Source organism: Canis lupus, chromosome 5 (genome assembly GCF_003254725.2).
Source record: "Canis lupus dingo isolate Sandy chromosome 5, ASM325472v2, whole genome shotgun sequence".
NCBI classification, from domain to species: Eukaryota; Metazoa; Chordata; class Mammalia; order Carnivora; family Canidae; genus Canis; species Canis lupus.
Window position 1 is genome coordinate 30,380,990 of NC_064247.1, and position 22,151 is coordinate 30,403,140.

Consider the following 22,151-nt stretch of genomic DNA (forward strand, 5'->3'; position numbering starts at 1 on the left):
TGCACACAAATACATGCACCCCACACAGAAAGTTATTTAGGAATTACTGGAAGTTGAAAATCGGGGTGTTTTACGTTAAAAGAAAGTTAGCCCATGGGTACACAATCTAGAGGGAAAAGACAGTGGACATCAAAGAGCAGAACAAAGGGAGAGAATGGAAAATACCAAGCACCATTTATAAAGTTTCTGTCACTAAGAAAACTTCTAATACATCCTGGAGAGATTTCCATCAAACACAGCTACAATAACAACTGTTTGGGGACGCCTAGGTGGCTCAGTGGTTGAGCATCTGCCTTCGGCTCAGGGTGTGATCCTGGGGTCCTGACATCGAGTCCTGCAATGGGCTCCCTGCAAGGTGCCTGCTTCTCCCTCTGTCTGGGTCTCTCTGCCTCTCTCTGTCTCTCTCATGAATAGAGGAAAGGGAAAGGGAGAAAAGAAGAAAGAAAAGAAAGAGAACGAATGAACAAACGAACGAACGATTTGGTGCTTCAAAGTTGGCTACTTCATCAACCCCATCCACTGGCACCACCAGGTAAACAAGATATCACTGTAATGGCTTGTCCACATCAACATAACCCTAACACCACCAACATCAAAACAAGTCCACACATGACCTCTCCTCTAGTGCAGCTTCCTGAGCAGGGCTGTATTCAGGGAACCCAGTAACATTCACCATGAACATAGCCGGCCTCACGCTGCGCCAGGTGCTGGCACCATCTGTGCACAGACTGCAAGGAATGAGACAGGAGCACCTGCTTATGAGACCCGTCAACCACCAATGATTATTAGAAGGTCAATGCTGATCACCAGATATTTGTAAACAGCAAGGAGTCACCTTCTTGCCCTGACTAGCTAGTTGGAGGTGGCCACCCTCTGGCCACTGTATGCCTCCTGTAAGAAGAGGATTCGTCCAGAGACACTGGCTGCCCATGTCATTCTTCACAGAACTGCCCAGCACAGATTCTAGTGGGCATCCAGAACTGGACCCACATCTCAGATAGCAAAGATCTTTGCTCAAATTATCAAGAACTTAAAAGCACGGTTGACAGTTAAAATTAAGTACATTACTCATTTAGGAAGGGCCACAGAGTGACGGCTCAACCTAAAGAAGGAAACGTGAAAGCAGCCCCCTGGGAACTGAAGCTAGTTACGGCACAGCAGCCTGGAGCTGACCCTACCACCTGGCAGTCCCAGTGCTGGGAACACTGGAAAGCAGGAAGGATTCTTACTCTGCACATAAGGAAAAGGAGACCCAGCAGTAACTGACTGACTTGTTCAAGGCCCCTGACTCCGTGGTGAGCCAGGGTTCAAACCCCAGCCCACCCAAGCTCTGACCCCAGTGCTTAGTCTACCATGCCATGGGCTACTCTCCAGAGCTGGCAGCAATCAGGACGATGATACCAGTGCCAGAATGCACAGGCTTGCAGGCAACTGATCAATTCCGAGTGGAAGATTAAGTCGCCTGAAAATAAGCATCAAAGATGCACTGCCAATTCTTGGCAATTCTCGTAACTAAGCAATCACCAAAATATTTAATATCACGTCAAGGATGCTTTTTCATCACACATAAGAATTTAAACTCCCTAAGAGGAAAGAAATAGAATTCTGAGATATTTTTTTTTTTTTTTTAGTAACAGTGTATTTGTTTCCAAAATAAACATCCCAGACACCACAGAGTATGGGAAAAATAATTCCCCATGTGGTGGGAACCTTCCCTACTGCACACACACCCAGTGCGCTAAGTACCCAACAGCTCTGCACAGTGCAGAGTGGCGCCTGGGAAATGCATCTGCTCTCAACGCTGACACACTCCAAGGAATTCCTTCCCGATGATGAGCAACATTTTCCCCTGTGTCAGCCAGCAAGCTTCACACTCTAACACATGGCTTTGAAAGATATATGTATTAAAACCTTTGCCCAAAAAGAGCAAAGCCACAGCTGCAACAGGACCATATTTGAAGTAACTACATTCCACCAACTAGGAGAAACTTGTGAATGATAAAATATAAATGATGCCAGTATAATAATGACAGTAAATGTAAGAGTGATAGTGCAATAGCACAGTAACAACAGCACAGTACCAGAGCAGAGTAATGATAGCTACACAATTGGAAAGGTGAATATACAGGATTCAGATGGGCAGAAATCAGTACACTGTCTTTGTGGTCCACATGTGAACAAAATGCGGCCATGGCTAAGTCTTTCAATCAGGTCATCTAACCCTCTACAGAATTAAGATTTGGCCTTTTTGAAAGCTGTCATTTCATGCTGGAACTCTGCCTCTGGACAGCTTCTCACTCTGTCAGAAATGATGACTGCAAAGCAGAGGCAAGCAGGATCCATTTAGGACTTACCAATTAATAAGGCCACAGGAAAAACCAAACAGAAAAGATTAGTATTTTTCCACTTGAAAAGTTAATTAACATTAAAATTCTTTTTTAAAAAAAAAGATTTTATTTATTTATTCCTGAGAGACTCCCAGAGAGAAAGAGAGAGAGAGAGAGAGAGAGAGAGAGAGGCAGAGACACAGGCACAGGCAGAGGGCAAAGCAAGCTCCATGCAGGGAGCCTGACGTGGGACTCGATCCCTGGTCTCCAGGATCATGCCCTGGGCTAAAGGCAGCGCTAGACTGCTGAGCCACCCCGACTACCCTAAAGTGTTTTGATTTTATCACTTCTATATTCTTCCCACTACTAACAGCAACATAATCAAAACATAGCTACAGTTTCAAATAATCTTTCTAGAACAAAATGAAACTATCACTTTGCCATGACAGAAGTCTAACCTGTACAAGTGAAAATTCTGAATCTGAGAATGTGTTTAAACGTGCATGGTTTTGATACTTTCCCTCTCTTACAGTCCCCAAACATGTAAAGTCCTTCTGGCACAATTCCTCAAGAAAGTGATACACATCCACTGCTTACAAGTCACAGCTTACACCTCCCTCTGGTCTTTCCTCTGGGGGCACTGCTGACCCCAGAAGAGCCAAAGAAACCAGGCACAGGCACTAGCCCATCCTAGATCAGATTCTACATCATGCGCAGACAGAAAAAGCTTTACAGAATGTAGAATGTGTACAACAGGGTCAGAGAATCTTCAAAAATTACTTGGATTAAAGTAAAATTGCCAGCAGAGAAAAATACAAAACATACTGCTTCTTCCTACCTCTTTGGATTCCTTTATGGAGTAAGCTCCAGCCATTCTTGTCTACCATGTCCACATCAGCCTTGTGGCTAACCAGCGTGGTGGCAATACTCTCTAGTCGTCGTGACAGGGCTAGATCTAAAGCAAGGTCTCCATTATGGTCCACTTCATTCAGCTTCCCAGGGAGCTGCAGAGATATATCTGTAAATTAGCACCCAGCCAATAGATAATACAACTTATTTTAATCTCTCCCAGCTGGACTCTTATATATATCATCTTTTTATAAAAATACAAAATTACAGTGCTAGAACATTGTATACTCTCCAAATGCCACTGGATTCACAAACTTCTCTCAGGCCTCCTTGAACACATGTCTTTCAGGGAACACAGAATTAATGGGGATCACAGAGCAGACACCAACACCGTGGAAGACAATGAGGGCCACAAGGGAAATGCAGATAGTGCTATAGGAACACAAAGGCCAGGTTAGAGGGTCAGAGCCCAAAGGGAGACAGCTAACGTTTTCATAAAAGACTATGGCTTAATATCTAATTCCCGACACAACGTGATGTCTCCCTGGGTACTGGACACCCAGTCTAAAGCACATTGTGTTCCCATATGTCAAGAGCAACTGTATTTCTTCACTGGGCAGTGCAGTCAGCAGAATAATAGCCCTTAAAGATGTCCATGTCCTAACTTACAGAACATGTGCCACCATCCACAACATAAGGGACTTTGCTGGTGTCATTAAGGTTAAGGACCTTGAGGGAACACATCCTGGATTATCTGGGAGGGACCCATCTGTCTAATCATATGTGTCCTTAAAAGTAAAAGAGGGAAGCAGACGGAAGCAGAAGAGCAGAGAGATGTGACACAAGGATTTGAGACGCCATCCTTGGCTCAGAAGAGGGAAGAAGTGGTGGCCTCCAGAAGCCAAAAAGGGCCCCCAGCCTAGAGTCAGCAAGAAAATGGGGTTACTAGGCCTATAACCACAAAGAGGTAAATTCTGCCTGCACACCAAATGGAACAGTAAACAGATTCTCTCCTACAACCTCCAGAAAAGAACACAGCCTGCCGACACCTGAACTGTGGACAGGTGATGGCTGCACTGGACTTCCAACCTACAACACTGTACGGTAATACATGTGCTTTTAGCCACTAGGTTTGTGACAATTTTTTATAGCAGCAAAAGAAAACTAAAGCAGAATTTGGTACCTGGCAGCTGGGTACTACTCCAACAATGACCTAAACACATGGAAGTGGCTTTGGAAATGGCCAACAGGCAGAAGCTGGAAGGATTTTGAGGAGCATAATGGAAACAGCTCAGACAGCCCTGAACAAACAACGCGTAGACAGATGTGCCTTAGAAGACCGTGCTGGTGACAGCTTAGGGGCAGTGAGGACATTTTAGAGAAAAACAAGCCATGTATGGTTTTGGGAAAAAGCAGTTACAGTACCTGTGAGTCCATCTCAATTAGATAGAGGAAGACCACATCCTCTCTCTCTACTTTGATCGCCTTATGTAATGGGTACTCAGTCTTGGACTTGATCATTTTGTACAACAGCTGAGCACTCATGCTACTGAAGTCCTCCTTGCGCAGGTCATCCTGAGGACAGAAGGACAGTGAAAAGGGAGCAGATCCGACACACCAACAGTAACGAGAGATGTTCATGAAGAAGCCCCTGAGAACGTGTCTGGCCCTACTAGGCAGGGCTCAGCACAAAGAAGGTGAAGCAGGAAGGGGGAAGTAACCTGCTCAGGTTTGCACAGGAAGGAACACAAAGCCAGGAACCAAGCCTGTGCTGTCCACAACAGCCCTGCTGTGCCTTCGGAGGCAGTAAAGCACCACTGACACCCAGCAAGGACGCCACTAGGAGCCCTCTGTCGGGCGATGGGGTCATTAGCCCCACAAAGATGGCAGCTGCAGAGCTAATCATAACTTTCAGGGGTGAGGCCCCCCCAGTCAGAGGGTCTTCACTACCGCAAATCTCTATCTATCCTAAAGCACCACACCTGTTTTGATTCTTTACAATCCAATTCTTCTGGACATCTTTTCTCACAATGTTGTTAAGTACCAAAGTTTGCTATAAAACTCGGCTATAAAACACAGCACTAGGTATGATTTTTTTTTTAAATGCAAATACTGTTCTTTAAGACAAACAATTCCGCAGAACAGCAAATCGAGACTTAATGGTCTCCACCATTTGTGGAGTGTGGTCTCCACACACCGCAGAGAACGTGGAAAGACCCGGGCTTGCGGGCAGCTTCTGTGGATGGAGCATACAGGCAGCTGTTTCTTGACCTGAGCTACCTCTACCTCTCTATTCTGAAATCAGAATGAGACGTTTAGAGCCTCAGCAATCTCAAATGTCATCTAATGCAAGTAAGAGCCGAGAGGTAACTTTCCAAAGAAGCAGGCCTCAGCTCAGGTCTCTGGCTAGCCGTGAGGGTGCTTTGCTCACACCCCTCAATCTCTCACTCACCCAGTGACTGGCAATAATTTCTGCACAATAGTTCATGAGAGTGCTGGCACTCAGTTCCTCTGCGGTCTGATAGAAGCGAATACAGTTCCTGACGTTCACCAGAGACATAACACTCTTCTCACATCTGCAAGAGAATATTAATGATGAATGGTGTCATTAGGACAAATAGATTCGTAAGTGAACAAACCAAAGCTGTAATCTGTGTACTGGCTGTCTATGTCCAATAACACTAACATACAAGGTTACACAGATACACAGAGGAGTTAGGGATAAGTACAGCTGACCTACCATATTTTAAAAGTACAAGAATTGCATTATATAGCACATTGACCATTCTGGTCAGAATCAAAATGACCTCTAAATAAACACATTAAGCATAACCCCCCATTGCCTTATAAGTAATTCCATGAAACTCACAGGTTTATTATACATAGGTGCTGGCAAAATCAAACACACAATAGGTCAAATTCACTCCTTTTATATTTAACTGTACAGGACATATGTACAATTCCTATCAGCACAGTTCTGTAATGCCACCAGTGAGGCCTCAAATTAGCTTCAAGCAGGAGGCTCTGTGTATGCTTCAATAAATTAGTTTGTCTGAAACATTCTCCCAAAGCTGAACCGTACGGTATGTGCATTATCACTCAATAAAACTGACTTTTGAAAGTCCACCTAGAAAATGTATAGAGCCAAATGAATTTCACACAGTAAACCCATAGCATGTACACGGTATACACACAGTACACCCACAGTATACACACAGTACACCCGCAGTATACACACAGTACACCCACGGTATACACACAGTACATCCCCACTACACCTGAAGCACACTAACAGTACACCTACAGTGTACAATGCACATGTCCCTAACTTATTATAGAGTATACTAACACAGAAAAATCAGCTCCATGGATGTCCAAAAAGTCTGCTTACAAGCATCACCACAAGACTCTCCCATGCACTGGTAAGAAGGCACTCATTATGTCAGACAGGCAACCAGGTCCCTGCTAGCACAAAGCCAACCCTAGCCTAGGAGATGCAGCACTGGGACTGGGGGAAAGGAGGCAAGTGGCACAGTCCTTCCACTCCCGTGTCTGCACATCTCCATACAAATGAGGCTCACCTCTAAAGCATCACAGAAACCTGGCAGCCTACTATTGCTTCATCTGTCCTGCAACACCCACAGAAACCCTTTTCTGATCCTAAGGGCAGAATCAGCACTGACAACACTGAGCTGTGAGGTAAAAAAGACCTGAATGGAGATCCACTGAACTGTCTGTGCCCTGTCTCCTGTTCCATGTAGTAAACACAGTGCTCTTGTTCAGAGGGCCAGAGTATCTGTGTGCATTTTCCCAGGTAAAGGAAAGCTAAGTGAACTGCACACAGTATTTGGTACATACCTGATATGCTCACCAGTTTGAGGGCCTTCTCAAGGCAGCAGCCTCGTTTATAACCAAAATGGACTGGTTTCAGTACTACAGTAAGAATAAATGATCATCTAGCAGATAATTCTGAGTTTTTACAGGTGAGGGGTAGCTCACAGAGTTGGAGAGAGGCCACTGACGCAGGAGAGAGAAGGGGAAGAAGGACGGAAGTGTTAACAAAGACCAGAGAAGAACAAAAGAACAAACCTCCCAAGCCTCACCAATGAGACCTTGGCAGGGGCGGGGGGAGGGGGACAGCAACAGCTTTGCCATCCTTTCTCCATCCAGCAATAAACGCTGGCACCTATTTTATTCCAAGACTGATGCTTAAGTTCTTTGTTTCTAAGTAACAGAGGTGAGGTGGTGTGAAGAAGCATCTCCTACAGGGCACTTAAAATCAAAGTGTTATAGTATCACAGTGAGTTACTGTACTGAGCAACACCATCTGAGCAACCTTCCCCCAAGTGATTGTGACCTGCTATGAAATCAGAATGTTTGGGAGAAGAGTCTTCTGCTTAAATGCGTGGAAATTCTCAATTTTACAATGACAGATACCCATGAACAGCTGTCCTAACGTCCTACCTAAGGGACTACTGATTCACGTCTGCGGAGAAGCTTTGCTAAGCACTCTTACAGACAAATCCCCTTCTTTCTACTGCCAAATGACATCTGTACAAAGATCCTCAAATGTGTTTCATGAAAACAGATGTCTTGTTACAACTGGCAGACACTTCATTTTCACCTACCTCTGGGGTTCCCAGAATGCCATTTATTATTTCAAAATGGTTTGTATAACATAAAATTAAACTTACCTTTACATAAAAGACCATGTCATCTCATTTAAAAATTCAGATTCTCAGTTCTTATCTTCTCTTTCAAAAGTAGCAGGACAGACTAACTTTCTTTTGGAGGAATTTTGGTTTTGCTTTTTTGAAAGATTTTTATTTATTTATTCATGAGAGATACAGAGAGAGGCACAGACATAGGCAGAGGGAGAAGCAAGCTCCATGCAGGGAGCCTGATGTTGGACTCGATCCTAGGACCCAGGAATCACGCCCTGAGCTGAAGGCAGATGCCCAACCACTGAGACACCCAGGTATCCTAGGAATTTTGCTTTTACATGTTTTAATTTTAGAGCACTAAAAGGATATAGATGGACAAAACAATTTTCAAAGTATAAAATCCAGAATATATTAAGCATCTCACAAATTTCTGTCTAGTTTCAATATTACTCTGATGTGCATGAATAGGAGGTGTGGAAAAGATACTTGACAGGAGAAACAATAAAACATTAGCAGTGGCTGAATTACAAATGACCCAGGGCCTTTTCTTTGTATTATTCTATATTTTCTAAATGCTATATGCTGAGCTTGTAATTTCTACAATCAGGAAAACAACTACTATATTAATTGTCAATTTTTAGCATATACTATTAATTCTCTTTAAAAAAAAAAAAATCAAGGCTCCTGGGTGGATCAGTTGGTGAAGCTTCTTTCTGCCTTTGGCTCAGGTCATGATCTCAGCTTCCTGGGCTGGAGCCCCCACCTCAGACTCCCAGCTCGGCAGGGAGTCTGCCTCTGCACCCCGGCTTGTGTTCTCTTTCTCTGTGCCAAATAAATAAATAAAATATTTTTTTAAATCATCTTTCTGATAATACTTACCAAAAAAACCTTCCTTTTCATCAAAGTGGTGATAGCATTCCCAAACCTCTGAGATCCCGACATTACAAACATGAGCAAAACCTGCTTCATACTGACCTGCACACATTTATGACAGCTTACTACCTCAGACATGTGATTCTTCCTGCACACAGCAGTGGGCACTCTGTGACCCTTTAAAAGTTGACATTTGGGGGATTCCTGGGTGGCTCAACAGTTTAGTGCCTGCCTTTGGCCCAGGGTGTGATCCTGGAGTCCTGGGATCGAGTCCCACATTGGGCTCCCTGCAGGGAGCCTGCTTCTCCCACTGCCTGTGTCTCTGCCTCTCTTTCTCTGTGTCTCTCATGAATAAATAAATAAAATATGAATGAATGAATGAATGAATGAATGAATAAATAAATAAATAAATAAATAAAAAGTTGACATTTGACCCCACCCCCACCCGGACTCCTGGGTATCTCCCAGCCCTGCTCTCACCAAAGCCGCAACAGAGACAGATAACAACTTAATGTTGACATCCAACAATAAAAAATTGAGCACCTGGTAATGTTGATGGTTAAGGGCCTACCCAGTCAATAAGCAAACATTTTAATTAAAGAATCCATTACACAGATTACAATTACCTATACTACTCTGACCCCAGGGCATTTTTATCAAAGCAATTTAATTTACAAGCAAGTCTGTCAAGGCCAATGGAAAAAAGCTCAGGAAATCTGGGGAAAAAAGATACATATCATATTCAATCTAATTAAAATCATTCTCAATTCACTCTCAGATGGCTCAAATACTCACCCAAACAAACCAGAGTTCACTTCAAGGCCTCCACAGTCAAGTCCGCTTTGCTAACCAACTACTAGATATGCCTACATATCTCAGACCTGTTGGGGTTTTTTGAGTTTTTGGTTTTAGATATTAAAAATACATTCAAGCTGATGTTAACCCTAGAGCATTAAGAGGAACCTGTGTGCTCATTCATGTGGTGCATGGCAGGCTCAGTGAACAGCAGCCCCACAGTGATGGCAGCAAGCAGCTCTGGGCTCTAAGGGCAACACAACAGCAGGTGGAGCACTGCTTGAAGGCCATTCCTGTAGCACCCAAGGTGATACGAAAGATAACTAAATGATGTACATCCCACCAACCAATCTGACTACCAAAGGCCACAAGCCAAACAGAAATCAAAGGCATGACATCATCTCGATGACATTTTGTTCTCTGTTGCTCTGGAAGGCCAACTTGGAAAAGCAAAAGAGAAAATGCAATATAAAAAAAGCAGAGCAGACTATCTCCTTCAGAACCTAAAAAGCAGTAACAAATGAAGCAAAAGCTCAGAAACACTGTCTATGAAACCTACTGAGCCATACTCTTGTGTATTAATTCAAGCATTATTGAGTTTCTAGCAAAAACAATATGACCAAGGACTTCACCCAAGTACATATATCACATAAGTACAATAAATGTCACAGGAAGTGGTACTGGAGGGAAAGCTGAGAGTTTGGACACTATAATCTGCTGTATTAGCTCATATTCAGTTTATCAGCTCACACTATTATGTAATCTCAGGTTAAAAAAAAAATCAGTGAAAGAAAAGAGAATACCTAAAAACTGTGGCAAAATTTAGCTTACAAAATAACAAAGCAAGGGAGATAAAATGATCTCCCCACTGCCTTTAAAAGAACACCTTGCAAAAGTTATTTACATTAGCAGAAGCAGCTGTTTTCCCAGAGCTTGGCATAATTAAAGCTCAGCCACCACCATGTGAGGTGCTTGAATAGATGTGCTGTGACTTGCCTCTCCCTGAGGAGCTGGAGCTGAAACCGATTAGCCAGCTTCATCAGCTCAGTCAGGAATACGTCATCTTCTCTGAACTCCAGTTCATCTGTGTAGATCCAGCGAAGCATCGTCCTGGTCACCTCAGGGTTAGCATCTGCTTATGAAAAGAGAGACACTGAAAACAAAGCACCAATAATACACTTACGCCTGTTTGAGGATTCCTAAAACTTCAGACTAATAAATTCTGGTACCCTCAACTCAAATATCATGCAGCCATTAAAAATGGCAATTAAGGCTTTTCTGGGCAGCATCTGACTTCAGAAAAATGTTAAAGTTTTGCAAAGGGTGGTAAGTAAGAGAAGCAAACTACTCAAGACGTAAGTCAAGGAGCACCTGGGTGCTCAGTAGGTCGAGTGTCTGACTTTTTATTTCAGCTCAAGTCATAATCTCAGAGTCATGAGATTAAACCCCACATCAGGGATCCCTGGGTGGCGCAGAGGTTTGGCGCCTGCCTTTGGCCCAGGGCGCGATCCTAGAGACCCGGGATCGAATCCCACGTCGGGCTCCCTGGTGCGTGGAGCCTGCTTCTCCCTCTGCCTGTGTCTCTGCCTCTCTCTCTCTCTCTCTGTGACTATCATAAATAAATAAAAAAAAATTAAAAAAAAAAATCTTTAAACCCCACATCAGCATGTAGCCTGCTTAAGATTCTCACTCTCCCTCTCCCACATCCCCTTCCCTCCTTACCTTTCTCTCTTAAAAAGAAAAAAGATGTAAATCAAATAAATTGGGGGGAAACATTCTAAATATATGACAGAGTTTATATTCCAATAAAAAGATCTTACAAACACACATGAAAACATGGATAACCAATGGGCAACAGATATAAATGGTAATTCCCAAGGATAAATAAAAAGGTTCTGTAAACCTTACCAGTAACTACAAACACAAATTTAAACTAGAATACATTTTTTGTCTGAAAGATTCCTAAAATGAACAATTATATGTGTAGAATATTAGTCTAATAACTGAGCAAATACAGAGAAACATATGTATTAAGACAGTCAACACAGTATTATTTTTAAAAATTAAAAACTGGAACAAAAATCTTGAGAGTACAATACTGGTAAGCTAATAATTATAGTATATACTCACACTGGAAAGTTTTGTATCAATTAAAGTTATTTAGATCTCAATAATCAACCTAAAAAGATATGCACTACATATCAGGTTCTTAAAAAGGCTAAAAATACATGTATTAAATGATCTCGTTTTTTGGAGATGTATATGTGTGTATACACATGTGTATCAGTATGTACACACACACACACACGCGTGCGCGCGCGCGCGCGCACATGCGCACACCTTTGTGTCTGTCTCCTGTCGAAGTACTAACGAGGCCCAACCCTGCTTAGCCCAACCCTGCTTAGCTAAGCTTCTGATCTGTCCTATCAGATAAGACTGAGGACATTCAGGGTGCTATGGCCGTAAGATTATCAGTTTTTGGTTTTTTTTTTTAAAGTAATCTCTACACTCTACATCCAGTCATGAGTTTGAGCCCCAAACAAAGTCAAGAGTCAAGAGTCATATGCTCCATGGAATAAGCCAACCAGGTGCACCTGACTATCTACTGAGACACTGGAAGAATAAACCCTAAAATTAACCCTAGTAGGATCTATAACTAACTTTTCTTTGGGCTAATTTTTTATTTCCCTGATTTTGCTTGCTTTTCTTCTTCTTCTTTTTTTTTTTTTTTTTTTTTTGAAAGGAGGAGGAGGAGGGCAGATGCTGAAGGAAAGAGAGAATCTTAAGCAGGCTCCACATCCAGTGTGGAGCCTGATCTGGGGCTGAATCTCAGGACCCCGGGATCATGACATGAGCTGAAACTAAGAGTGGGATGCCTGACTGATTGAGCCACCCGGGCGCCCCTGATTCTGTTTTAAAATTTGGCTGCTTTCCTTTAAAAACCCTCCCTCAATTGTCCAAATCAATAAACCTGACAACTGATAAACTAAAACCTAAATAATTTTCTTAACCACAATTAGCAGGGATTTTCTGGGAGCCCTCAAAATTTCAAATGAAGTTCAACTGATCTCCAAGCATTCCACTCATGCCTTGACTCTTCCCTTAATCTACAAAATACACTGAAAATAAATTCATTTTGAGAGTCCGACCAAGCAGCCATGGTACAAGGTGGGCAGAGCACTAAGCCAGCAGGAGGGGGTGTGGTTCCAACTGCGCACTTTTAAGTGAATCATGCAGTCTCTATTGCATCCCATCTACTTACACAAGTGGCTGTTCAAGTCAAAGGAGCCTGTAAAAGCAGGAGGAGACGCAGAGGAGCAGACTCTGAGAAGTGAAAGCAGTGGCCTCCACGACCTGTATGGCATACCTGCTTCTAGAGGCAGTCACCCTTCACCAGGGCCGGCACACAAGCTGATCAAAGTCTGTGACTGTAGGGACCACAAGAGAAAGAACACCCCAACTTCTGATGTCACCACAGTCTAGGTGCCCACAGCCACACTTGGTAGAGAACTTGAGATCTTTTATGTACCCAGTTTTGTTGTTGTTTTGATTTTAAATAAAGGTTTTATAAGCCATTTGGAAAGAATGGGAATAAACTTAGTAGGCAATTAGCCATTAAATGTAGCATACTGAGGAAATTAATTTCCTTACTTAAATCCTGTACTTAATCAGTAAAACACTGAGAAAAGTGTTCTGAATATCTTACTATGACTCTGGATAGAATTATCTGCAATTTTCCAACAATTTTTTCTTCATTTATTTTAGTTTTTGATTCATAAAATTAAAAAACTGTGATAAATAGCATCTTTCAAAACTAAAAGCAGAGTACTTGGGCCAGAAGATGGCAGAAGAGTAGGGTCCCCAAGTCACCTGTCCCCACCAAATTACCTTACCTAGATAACCTTCAAATCATCCTGAAAATCTATGAATTCAGCCTGAGATTTAAAGAGAGAACAGCTGGAATGCTACAGTGAGAAGAGTTCACGCTTCTATCAAGGTAGGAAGACGGGGCGGGGTGGGCGGGTAAAGAAACAAAAGGCATCCAAAGGGGAGGGGCCCGCAAGGAGCCAGGCTAAGGCCCAGGCGAGTGCCCCCAGGACAGGAAAGCACCATCCCCAAGAACCAGGAGCTTCACCAACCTTCCCCGGCAGAAAGGCGCTCCCAGAGAGTTAGAGCAGGACCCCAGGAGAGCGGGGATGCCCTCAGGCTCCCTGGAACACTAACAGACACCTGCGCCCCGGGAAGAGTGAGCCAAGCTCCCTAAAGGGCTGGAGCACGCCCATGGCTGGACCCTGGACCAGGGAGCAGCTCAGAGGGGGAGGGGCTCTGGTGGAGGCTCCACGCAGAGGGGGCTGCGCGGCCCAGAGCACGAATGCAACAGCACAGGCCCGGGAGCACAAGGTGCTGGGACACAGCCCAGGATCCGACCTCCCCTGCCCCCGAGACAGGCAGAGTCCGGGAGGGCAGAGAACAGCAAGGACACTCCTGCCCCAAGCTGAGCAGATCAGCGGCCCTGCCCCCGGAGCATCCAGGCCCCTGCAGACTGAGAGCTCCATAGTTACTGCGGGAGCTGAATCCAGGGCTCCAAAGCTGGCCACCACCACTGCGGTTGTTCCTCCTGGGGCCTCACAGGGTAAACAACCCACTGAGCCTCACGGTGGCCTCACCGCATAAACAGGATAAACATGACTCACTGAGCACTACGCCAGGCAGGGGGACAGAGCAGCTCCCCCAAATGCTAACACCTGAAAATCAGCACAACAGGCCCCTCCCCCAGAAGACCAGCTAGACAGGGGAAAAACAAATTATTGACCAAGTAGCGCTGGAAAGTTCCAGAGGAAGTCAAGGGACTTACAGTATACAGAATCAGAGGATACTCCCCCGTGTTTTTTGTTTTCTTGGGTTTTTTTTTTTTTTTTTGCTTTTTGATTTCTGCTTGCTTACCCCACCCCTTTTTTCCTTTCTTTTTCTTTCTCTTTTTCTTCTTTTTTTCTTCCTTTTTTCTTTTTTTTCTCTTTTCTTTCCTTCTTTCTCTCCTCTCTTTTTCTCCTTTTCCCAATACAACTTGTTTTTGGCCACTCTGCACTGAGCAAAATGACTAGAAGGAAAACCTCACCTCAAAAGAAAGAATCAGAAACAGTCCTCTCTCCCACAGAGTTACAAAATTTGGATTACAATTCAATGTCAGAAAGCCAATTCTGAAGCACTATTATAAAGCTACTGGTGGCTCTAGAAAAAAGCATAAAGGACTCAGGAGACTTCATGACTGCAGAATTTAGATCTAATCAGGCAGAAATTAAAAATCAATTTAATGAGATGCAATCCAAACTAGAAGTCCTAACGACGACGGTTAACAAGGTGGAAGAACGAGTGACATAAAAGACAAGTTGATGGCAAAGAGGGAAACTGAGGAAAAATGAGACAATTAAGAGACCATAAGGATAGATTAAGGGAAATAAACGACAGCCTGAGGAAGAAAAACCTACGTTTAATTGGGGTTCCCGAGGGCGCCGAAAGGGACAGAGGGCCAGAATATGTATTGGAACAAATCAGAGCTGAAAAGTTTCCTAATCTGGGAAGGGAAACAGGCATTCAGATCCAGGAAATAGAGAGATCCCCCCCTAAAATCAATAAAAACATTCAACACTTCGACATTTAATAGTTAAGCTTGCAAATTCCAAAGATAAAGAGAAGATCCTTAAAGCAGCAAGAGACAAGAAATCCCTGACTTTTATGGGGAGGAGTATTAGGGTAACAGCAGACCTCTCCACAGAGACCTGGCAGGCCAGAAAGGGCTGGCAGGATATATTCAGGGTCCTAAATGAGAAAAACATGCAACCAAGAATACTTTATCCAGCAAGGCTCTCATTCAGAATGGAAGGAGAGATAAAGAGCTTCCAAGACAGGCAGGAACTGAAAGAATATGTGACCTCCAAACCAGCTCTGCAAGAAATTTTAAGGGGGACTCTTAAAATTCCCCTTTAAGAAGAAGTCCAATGGAAGAATCCACAAAAACAGGGACTGAATAGATATCATGATGACACTAAACTCGTATCTTTCAATACTAACCCTGAACGTGAACAGGCTTAATGACCCCATCAAAAGGCTCAGGGGGTCAGACTGGATAAAAAAGCAGGACCCATCTATCTGCTGTCTACAAGAGACTCATTTTAGACAGAAGGACACCTACAGCCTGAAAACAAAAGGTTGGAGAACCATTTACCATTCAAATGGTCCTCAAAAGAAAGCAGGGGTAGCCATCCTTAGATCAGATAAACTAAAATTTACCCCGAAGACTGTAGTGAGAGATGAAGAGGGACACTATCTCATACTTAAAGGATCTATCCAACAAGAGGACTTAACAATCCTCAATATATATGCCCCGAATGTGGGAGCTGCCAAATATATCAATTAATAACCAAACTTAAGACATACTTAGATAATAATACACTTATACTTGGTGACTTCAATCTAGCACTTTCTACACTTGATAGGTCTTCTAAACACCACATCTCCAAAGAAACGAGAGCTTTAAATGATACACTGGACCAGATGGATTTCACAGATATCTACAGAACTTTACATCCAAACTCAACTGAATACACATTCTTCTCAAGTGCACATGGAGCTTTCTCCAGAATAGACCACATACTGGGTCACAAATCGGGTCTGAACCGACACTAAAAGATTGGGATCATCCCCTGCATATTCTCAGACCATAATGCCTTGAAATTAGAACTAAATCACAACAAGAAGTTTGGAAGGACTTCAAACACATGGAGGTTAAGGACCATCTTGCTAAAAGATGAAAGGGTCAACCAGGAAATTAAGGAAGAATTAAAAAGATTCATGGAAACTAATGAGAATGAAGATACAACCGTTCAAAATCTTTGGCATACAGCAAAAGCAGTCCTGAGGGGGAAATACATCGCAATACAAGCATCCATCCAAAAACTGGAAAGAACTCAAATACAAAAGCTGACCTTACATCTAAAGGAGCTAGAGAAAAAACAGCAAATAGATCCTACACACCCAGCAGAAGAAGAGAGTTAATAAAGATTCGAGCAGAACTCAACGAAATCGAGACCAGAAGAACTGTGGAACAGATCAACAGAACCAGGAGTTGGTTCTTTGAAACAATTAAGAAGACAGATAAACCAATAGCCAGCCTTATTAAAAAGAAGAGAGAGAAGACTCAAATTCATAAAATCATGAATGAGAAAGGAGAGATCACTACCAACACCAAGGAAATATAAACGATTTTAAAAACAGATTATGAACAGCTGTACACCAATAAATTAGGCAATCTAGAAGAAATGGACACATTTCTGGAAAGCCACAAACTACCAAAACTGGATCAGGAAGAAACAGAAAACCTGAACAGGCCAATAACCAGGGAGGAAATTGAAGCAGTCATCAAAAACCTCCCAAGACACAAAAGTCCAGGGCCAGATGGCTTCCCTGGGGAATTCTATCAAACGTTTAAAGAAGAAACCATACCTATTCTACTAAAGCTGTTTGGAAAGATAGAAAGAGATGGAGTACTTCCAATTTCATTCTATGAAGCCAGCATCACCTTAATTCCAAAACCAGACAAGACCCCACCAAAAAGGAGAATTACAGACCAATATCCCTGATGAACATGGATGCAAAAATTCTCAACAAGATACTAGCCAACTGGATCCAATAGTACATTAAGAAAATATTCACCATGACCAAGTAGGATTTATTCCCTGGACACAAGGCTGGTTCAACACCCGTAAAACAATCAATGTGATTCATCATATCAGCAAGAGAAAAACCAAAAACCATATGATCCTCTCATTAGATGCAGAGAAAGCATTTGACAAAATACAGCATCCATGCCTGATCAAAACTCTTCAGAGTGTAGGGATAGAGGGAACATTGCTCGACATCTTAAAAGCCATCTACCAAAAGCCCACAACAAAGATCATTCTCAATGGGGAAGCACTGGGAGCCTTTCCCCTAAGATCAGGAACAAGACAGGGATGTCCACTCTCACCACTGCTATTCAACATAGTACTGGAAGTCCTGCCTCAGCAATCAGACAACAAAAAGACATTAAAGGCATCCAAATCGGCAAAGAAGAAGTCAAACTCTCCCTCTTTGCCGATGACATGATACTCTACGTAGAAAACCCATAAGAGGGATCCCTGGGTGGCGCAGCGGTTTGGCGCCTGCCTTTGGCCCAGGGCGCGATCCTGGAGACCCAGGATCGAATCCCACGTCAGGCTCCCGGTGCATGGAGCCTGCTTCTCCCTCTGCCTATGTCTCTGCCTCTCTCTCTCTCTCTCTGTATGACTATCATAAATAAAATAAAATTAAAAAAAAAAAAAAAAAAAAAAGAAAACCCAAAAGACTCCATCCCAAGATTGCTAGAACTCATACAGCAATTTGGCAGCGTGGCAGGATACAAAATCAATGCCCAGAAATCAATGGCATTTCTATACACTAACAATGAGACTGAAGAAAGAGAAATTAAGGAGTCAATCCCATTTACAATTGTACCCAAAAGCATAAGATACCTAGGACTAAGCCTAACCAAAGAGGTAAAGGATCTATACCCTAAAAACTATAGAACACCTCTGAAAGAAATTGAGGAAGATACAAAGAGATGGAAAAACATTCCATGATCATGGATTGGAAGAATTAATATTGTGAAAATGTCAGTGTTACCCAGGGCAATTTACACGTTTAATGCAATCCCTATCAAAATACCATGGACTTTCTTCAGAGAGTTAGAACAAATTATTTTAAGATTTGTGTGGAATCAGAAAAGACCCTGAATAGCCAGAGTAATTTTAAAAAAGAAAACCATACTTGGGGGCATCACAATGCCAGATTTCAGGTTGTACTACAAAGCTGTGGTCATCAAGACACTGTGGTACTGGCACAAAAACAGACACATAGATCAATGGAACAGAATAGAGAACCCAGAAGTGGACCCTGAACTTTATGGTCAACTAATATTCGATAAAGGAGGAAAGACTATCCATTGGAAGAAAGACAGTCTCTTCAATAAATGGTGCTAGGAAAATTGGACATCCACATGCAGAAGAATGAAACTAGACCACTCTCTTGCACCATACACAAAGATAAACTCAAAATAGATGAAAGATCTAAATGTGAGACAAGAGTCCATCAAAATCCTACAGAACACAGGCAACACCCTTTTTGAACTTGGCCACAGTAACTTCTTGCAAGATACATCCATGATGGCAAAAGAAACAAAAGCAAAAATGAACTATTGGGAATTCATCAAGATCAGAAGCTTTTGCACAACAAAAGAAACAGTCAACAAAACTCAAAGACAACCTACAGAATGTAAGAAGATATTTGCAAATGACGTATCAGATAAAGGGCTAGTTTCCAAGATCTATAAAGAACTTCTTAAACTCAACACCAAAGAAACAAACAACCCAATCATGAACTGGGCAAAAGACATGAAGAGAAATCTCACAGAGGAAGACATAGACTTGGCCACACGCACATGAGAAAATGCTCTGCATCATTTGCCATCAGGGAAATACAAATCAAAACCACAATGAGATACCACCTCACACCAGTGAGAATGGGGAACATTAACAAGGCAGGAAACCACAAATGTTGGAGAGGATGCAGAGAAAAGGGAACCCTCTTACACTGTTGGTGAGAATGTGAAATGGTGCAGCCACTCTGGGAAACTGTGTGGAGGTTCCTCAAAGAGTTAAAAATAGACCTGCCCTACGACCCAGCAATTGCACTGCTGGGGATTTACCCCAAAGATGCAGATGCAATGAAACGCCGGGACACCTGCACCCCGATGTTTCTAGCAGCAATGTCCACAATAGCCAAACTGTGGAAGGAGCCTCGGTGTCCATAGAAAGATGAATGGATAAAGAAGATGTGGTCTATGTATACAATGGAATATTCCTCAGCCATTAGAAATGACAAATACCCACCATTTGCTTCGACATGGATGGGCCTGGAGGGTACTATGCTGAGTGAAATAAGTCAAGTGGAGAAGGACCAACATTATATGGTCTCATTCATTTGGTCTCATCTCATTCATTCATCTCATATGGTCTCACTATAAATAATAGTGAAAGGCAATAGAAGGGAAGGGAGAAGAAATGGGTAGGAAATATCAGAAAGGGAGACAGAACATGTAAGACTCCTAACTCTGGGAAACGAACTAGGGATGATGAAAGGGGAGGAGGGCGGGGGTGGGGGTGAAAGGATGACGGGCACTGAGGGGGGCACTTGACGGGATGAGCACTGGGTGTTATTCTGTATGTTGGCAAATTGAACACCAATAAAAAATAAATTTATTATTAAAAAAAAGTAAAAGCATCCTCTTTATTCATTTTAAGGATGCACCCTAACTTCTTGGAAATAAAAATAAACCCCAACTCATACTTCTAAATAATCCCTAAAGAAATTATAAAGGAATAAAATTTATTCCTTTATATAGGAATAAAAGGACAGACATTGTAGTTCTATCATGGCAGGGTAACAACCCATCCTATTTTAACTGATTATAGCTAAAAACTTTTGACAGAGCACCAAAAACAACTACCTAAGGATTCTGAAAAGTACACAAATGTAGCTGAATTATAGGGGGAGGGAAACTTGAAGAAGCAACCATACCCATTTTTGTTTCCCTATAGCTTTACCCTGAAGACAGACTCCAGTCAGGGATTCACACTGGTATGGTGACCATGCGGATGCCTAACCTCCTAGTAAAAACTCCATCTTCCTAGTCAGGTACACCAGGAAAATGAGTCCGTTTTGTGTATGAACCACACAGGCCTCAGGCTCACCTCGGAGCTACTCATGCATGGCAGAGTCTCCAGTCCAGCTTCAACAACTGAAGTGATGTTTGAACCACCACCTACAGAAGGTGAATCAACTTCAGTCTGAACCTAAAGTTAGATCCAATGTTTTCCAGAGAATGATGATATAGGACCCAGAGTCTACAAAACACAATCAGAATATCCAGAATACAATCCAAAATCATTTGACATAGGGAAAAAAAAAAATCAGGAAAATATGACCATTTCTCAAGGCACAAGACAACATACTCTAACCCCAAGATGACCCACATATTGAATTTATCAAAGACATGGAAGCATCTGGTGTAACTATGCTCCAGAAAGTAAGGGAAAACACAGTTAAAATTTAAAAGACAGGGATACCTGGTGGCTCAGTGTGGTTGAGCATCTGCCTCGGCTCAGGTCATGATCTGGGGGTCCTGGGATCAAGTCCCACATCAGGCTCCCTCCAGGGAGCCTGCTTCTCCCTCTCTCTCTCTCTCTCTCTCTCTGTTTCTCATGAATAAAATCTTTAAAAATTTTTAAAAGATAGAAATTTTCAGCATATAAAACGGAAAAGGAGGGATCCCTGGGTGGCGCAGCGGTTTGGCGCCTGTCTTTGGCCCAGGGCGCGATCCTGGAGACCCGGGATTGAATCCCACGTCGGGCTCCCAGTGCATGGAGCCTGCTTCTCCATCTGCCTGTGTCTCTACCTCTCTCTCTCTCTCTGTGACTATCATAATTAAAAAAAAAATAAAATCTTAAAAAATAAATAAAATAAAACGGAAAAGGAACAAATGGAAGTACAGAATGAAAAATACAATATATGTAATTTGTTTTTCTATCAAAACAAATAGAAAATCGCAAATATTGGTAAGGAAGTGAAGAAACTGGAACCCTGTGTACAGTTGGTGGAAATGTAAAATGACATAGTTCCTATGGAAAACAGTATGAGAGTTCCTCAAAAAATTAAAAATGGAATTATTATATGATCTAGCAATTCCACTTCTGGGTATGTATCCAAAAAACTGAAAGCAGGATCTTAAAGAAATACATGTACATGTACTCATGTTCACAATAGCATTATTCACAATAGCCAAGAGGCAGAAACAACCCAAGTGTCCCTCAGTAGATGAATGGACAAATAGGATGTGGTATATACAGACAGTGGAATATTACTCAGCCTTAAAAAAGAAGGAAATTCTGGGCACCTGGGTGGCACAGTTGGCTAAGCATCTATCTGACTCTTGATTTTGACTCCAGTCATGACCTCAGGTCCTGGGATCAAGCCCCACAGGCTCTGAGCACAGGGCCCAGTCTGCTTGAGAAATGCCTTCTCTCCCTCTAGCTCTCCCCATCCTCAAATTAATAAGCAAATCTTAAAAAAAAAAAAAGGGGGGGGAAAGGACATTCTGACACTTGTTACAACACGAATGAACCCTGAAGATGCTGTGTTAGGTGAAATAAGCCAAACACAAAAAGGCAAATCCTGTATGATTCCACTTATATGAGGTAATTAAAGTTATCAAATTCATAGAAACAGGAAGTAGAATTGTAGTTGTCAGGAACTAGACACAGGGAGAAATGTGGAGTTATTTAATGGGTATGGAGTTTCAGTTTTGCAAAATTAGAAAGTTCTGGAGATAGGCTGACAGTAATGTGAATATACTTAACACTACTAAACACTTAGAAATGTTTAAAATTGTAAATTTTAAATTTTAAGTATCTTTTACTATGATTAAAAAATTTTAAATAAAAATAAAAGTCTCGAAAGCAACTAGAGAAAAATGACCACTACATACAGGCAAGATTCCCATGACTGCAGATTT

The 22,151-nt window shown here is 42.4% G+C and overlaps 1 protein-coding gene across 9 annotated transcripts in view; it reads right to left on the reverse strand.

Moving 5' to 3' along the window:
* ANKFY1 (ankyrin repeat and FYVE domain containing 1) overlaps positions 1 to 22,151 on the reverse strand; it is an 82,320-nt gene that overhangs the window by 30,127 nt on the left and 30,042 nt on the right. For 6 of the 9 annotated variants that reach the window (XM_025461947.3, XM_049110058.1, XM_035716260.2 and 3 more), the window contains 4 exons: positions 10,505 to 10,640; positions 5,629 to 5,752; positions 4,602 to 4,751; positions 3,166 to 3,331 (listed from right to left, as the gene is read on the reverse strand). In XM_025461947.3, the coding sequence (XP_025317732.3) occupies positions 3,166 to 3,331; positions 4,602 to 4,751; positions 5,629 to 5,752; positions 10,505 to 10,640 (576 nt within the window). Of the gene's footprint in view, positions 1 to 3,165; positions 3,332 to 4,601; positions 4,752 to 5,628; positions 5,753 to 7,804; positions 7,843 to 10,412; positions 10,641 to 12,875; positions 12,900 to 22,151 lie in introns of those variants that run through there. The other 3 variants (XM_035716263.2, XM_035716266.2, XM_035716265.2) reach the window with 3 other exon arrangements.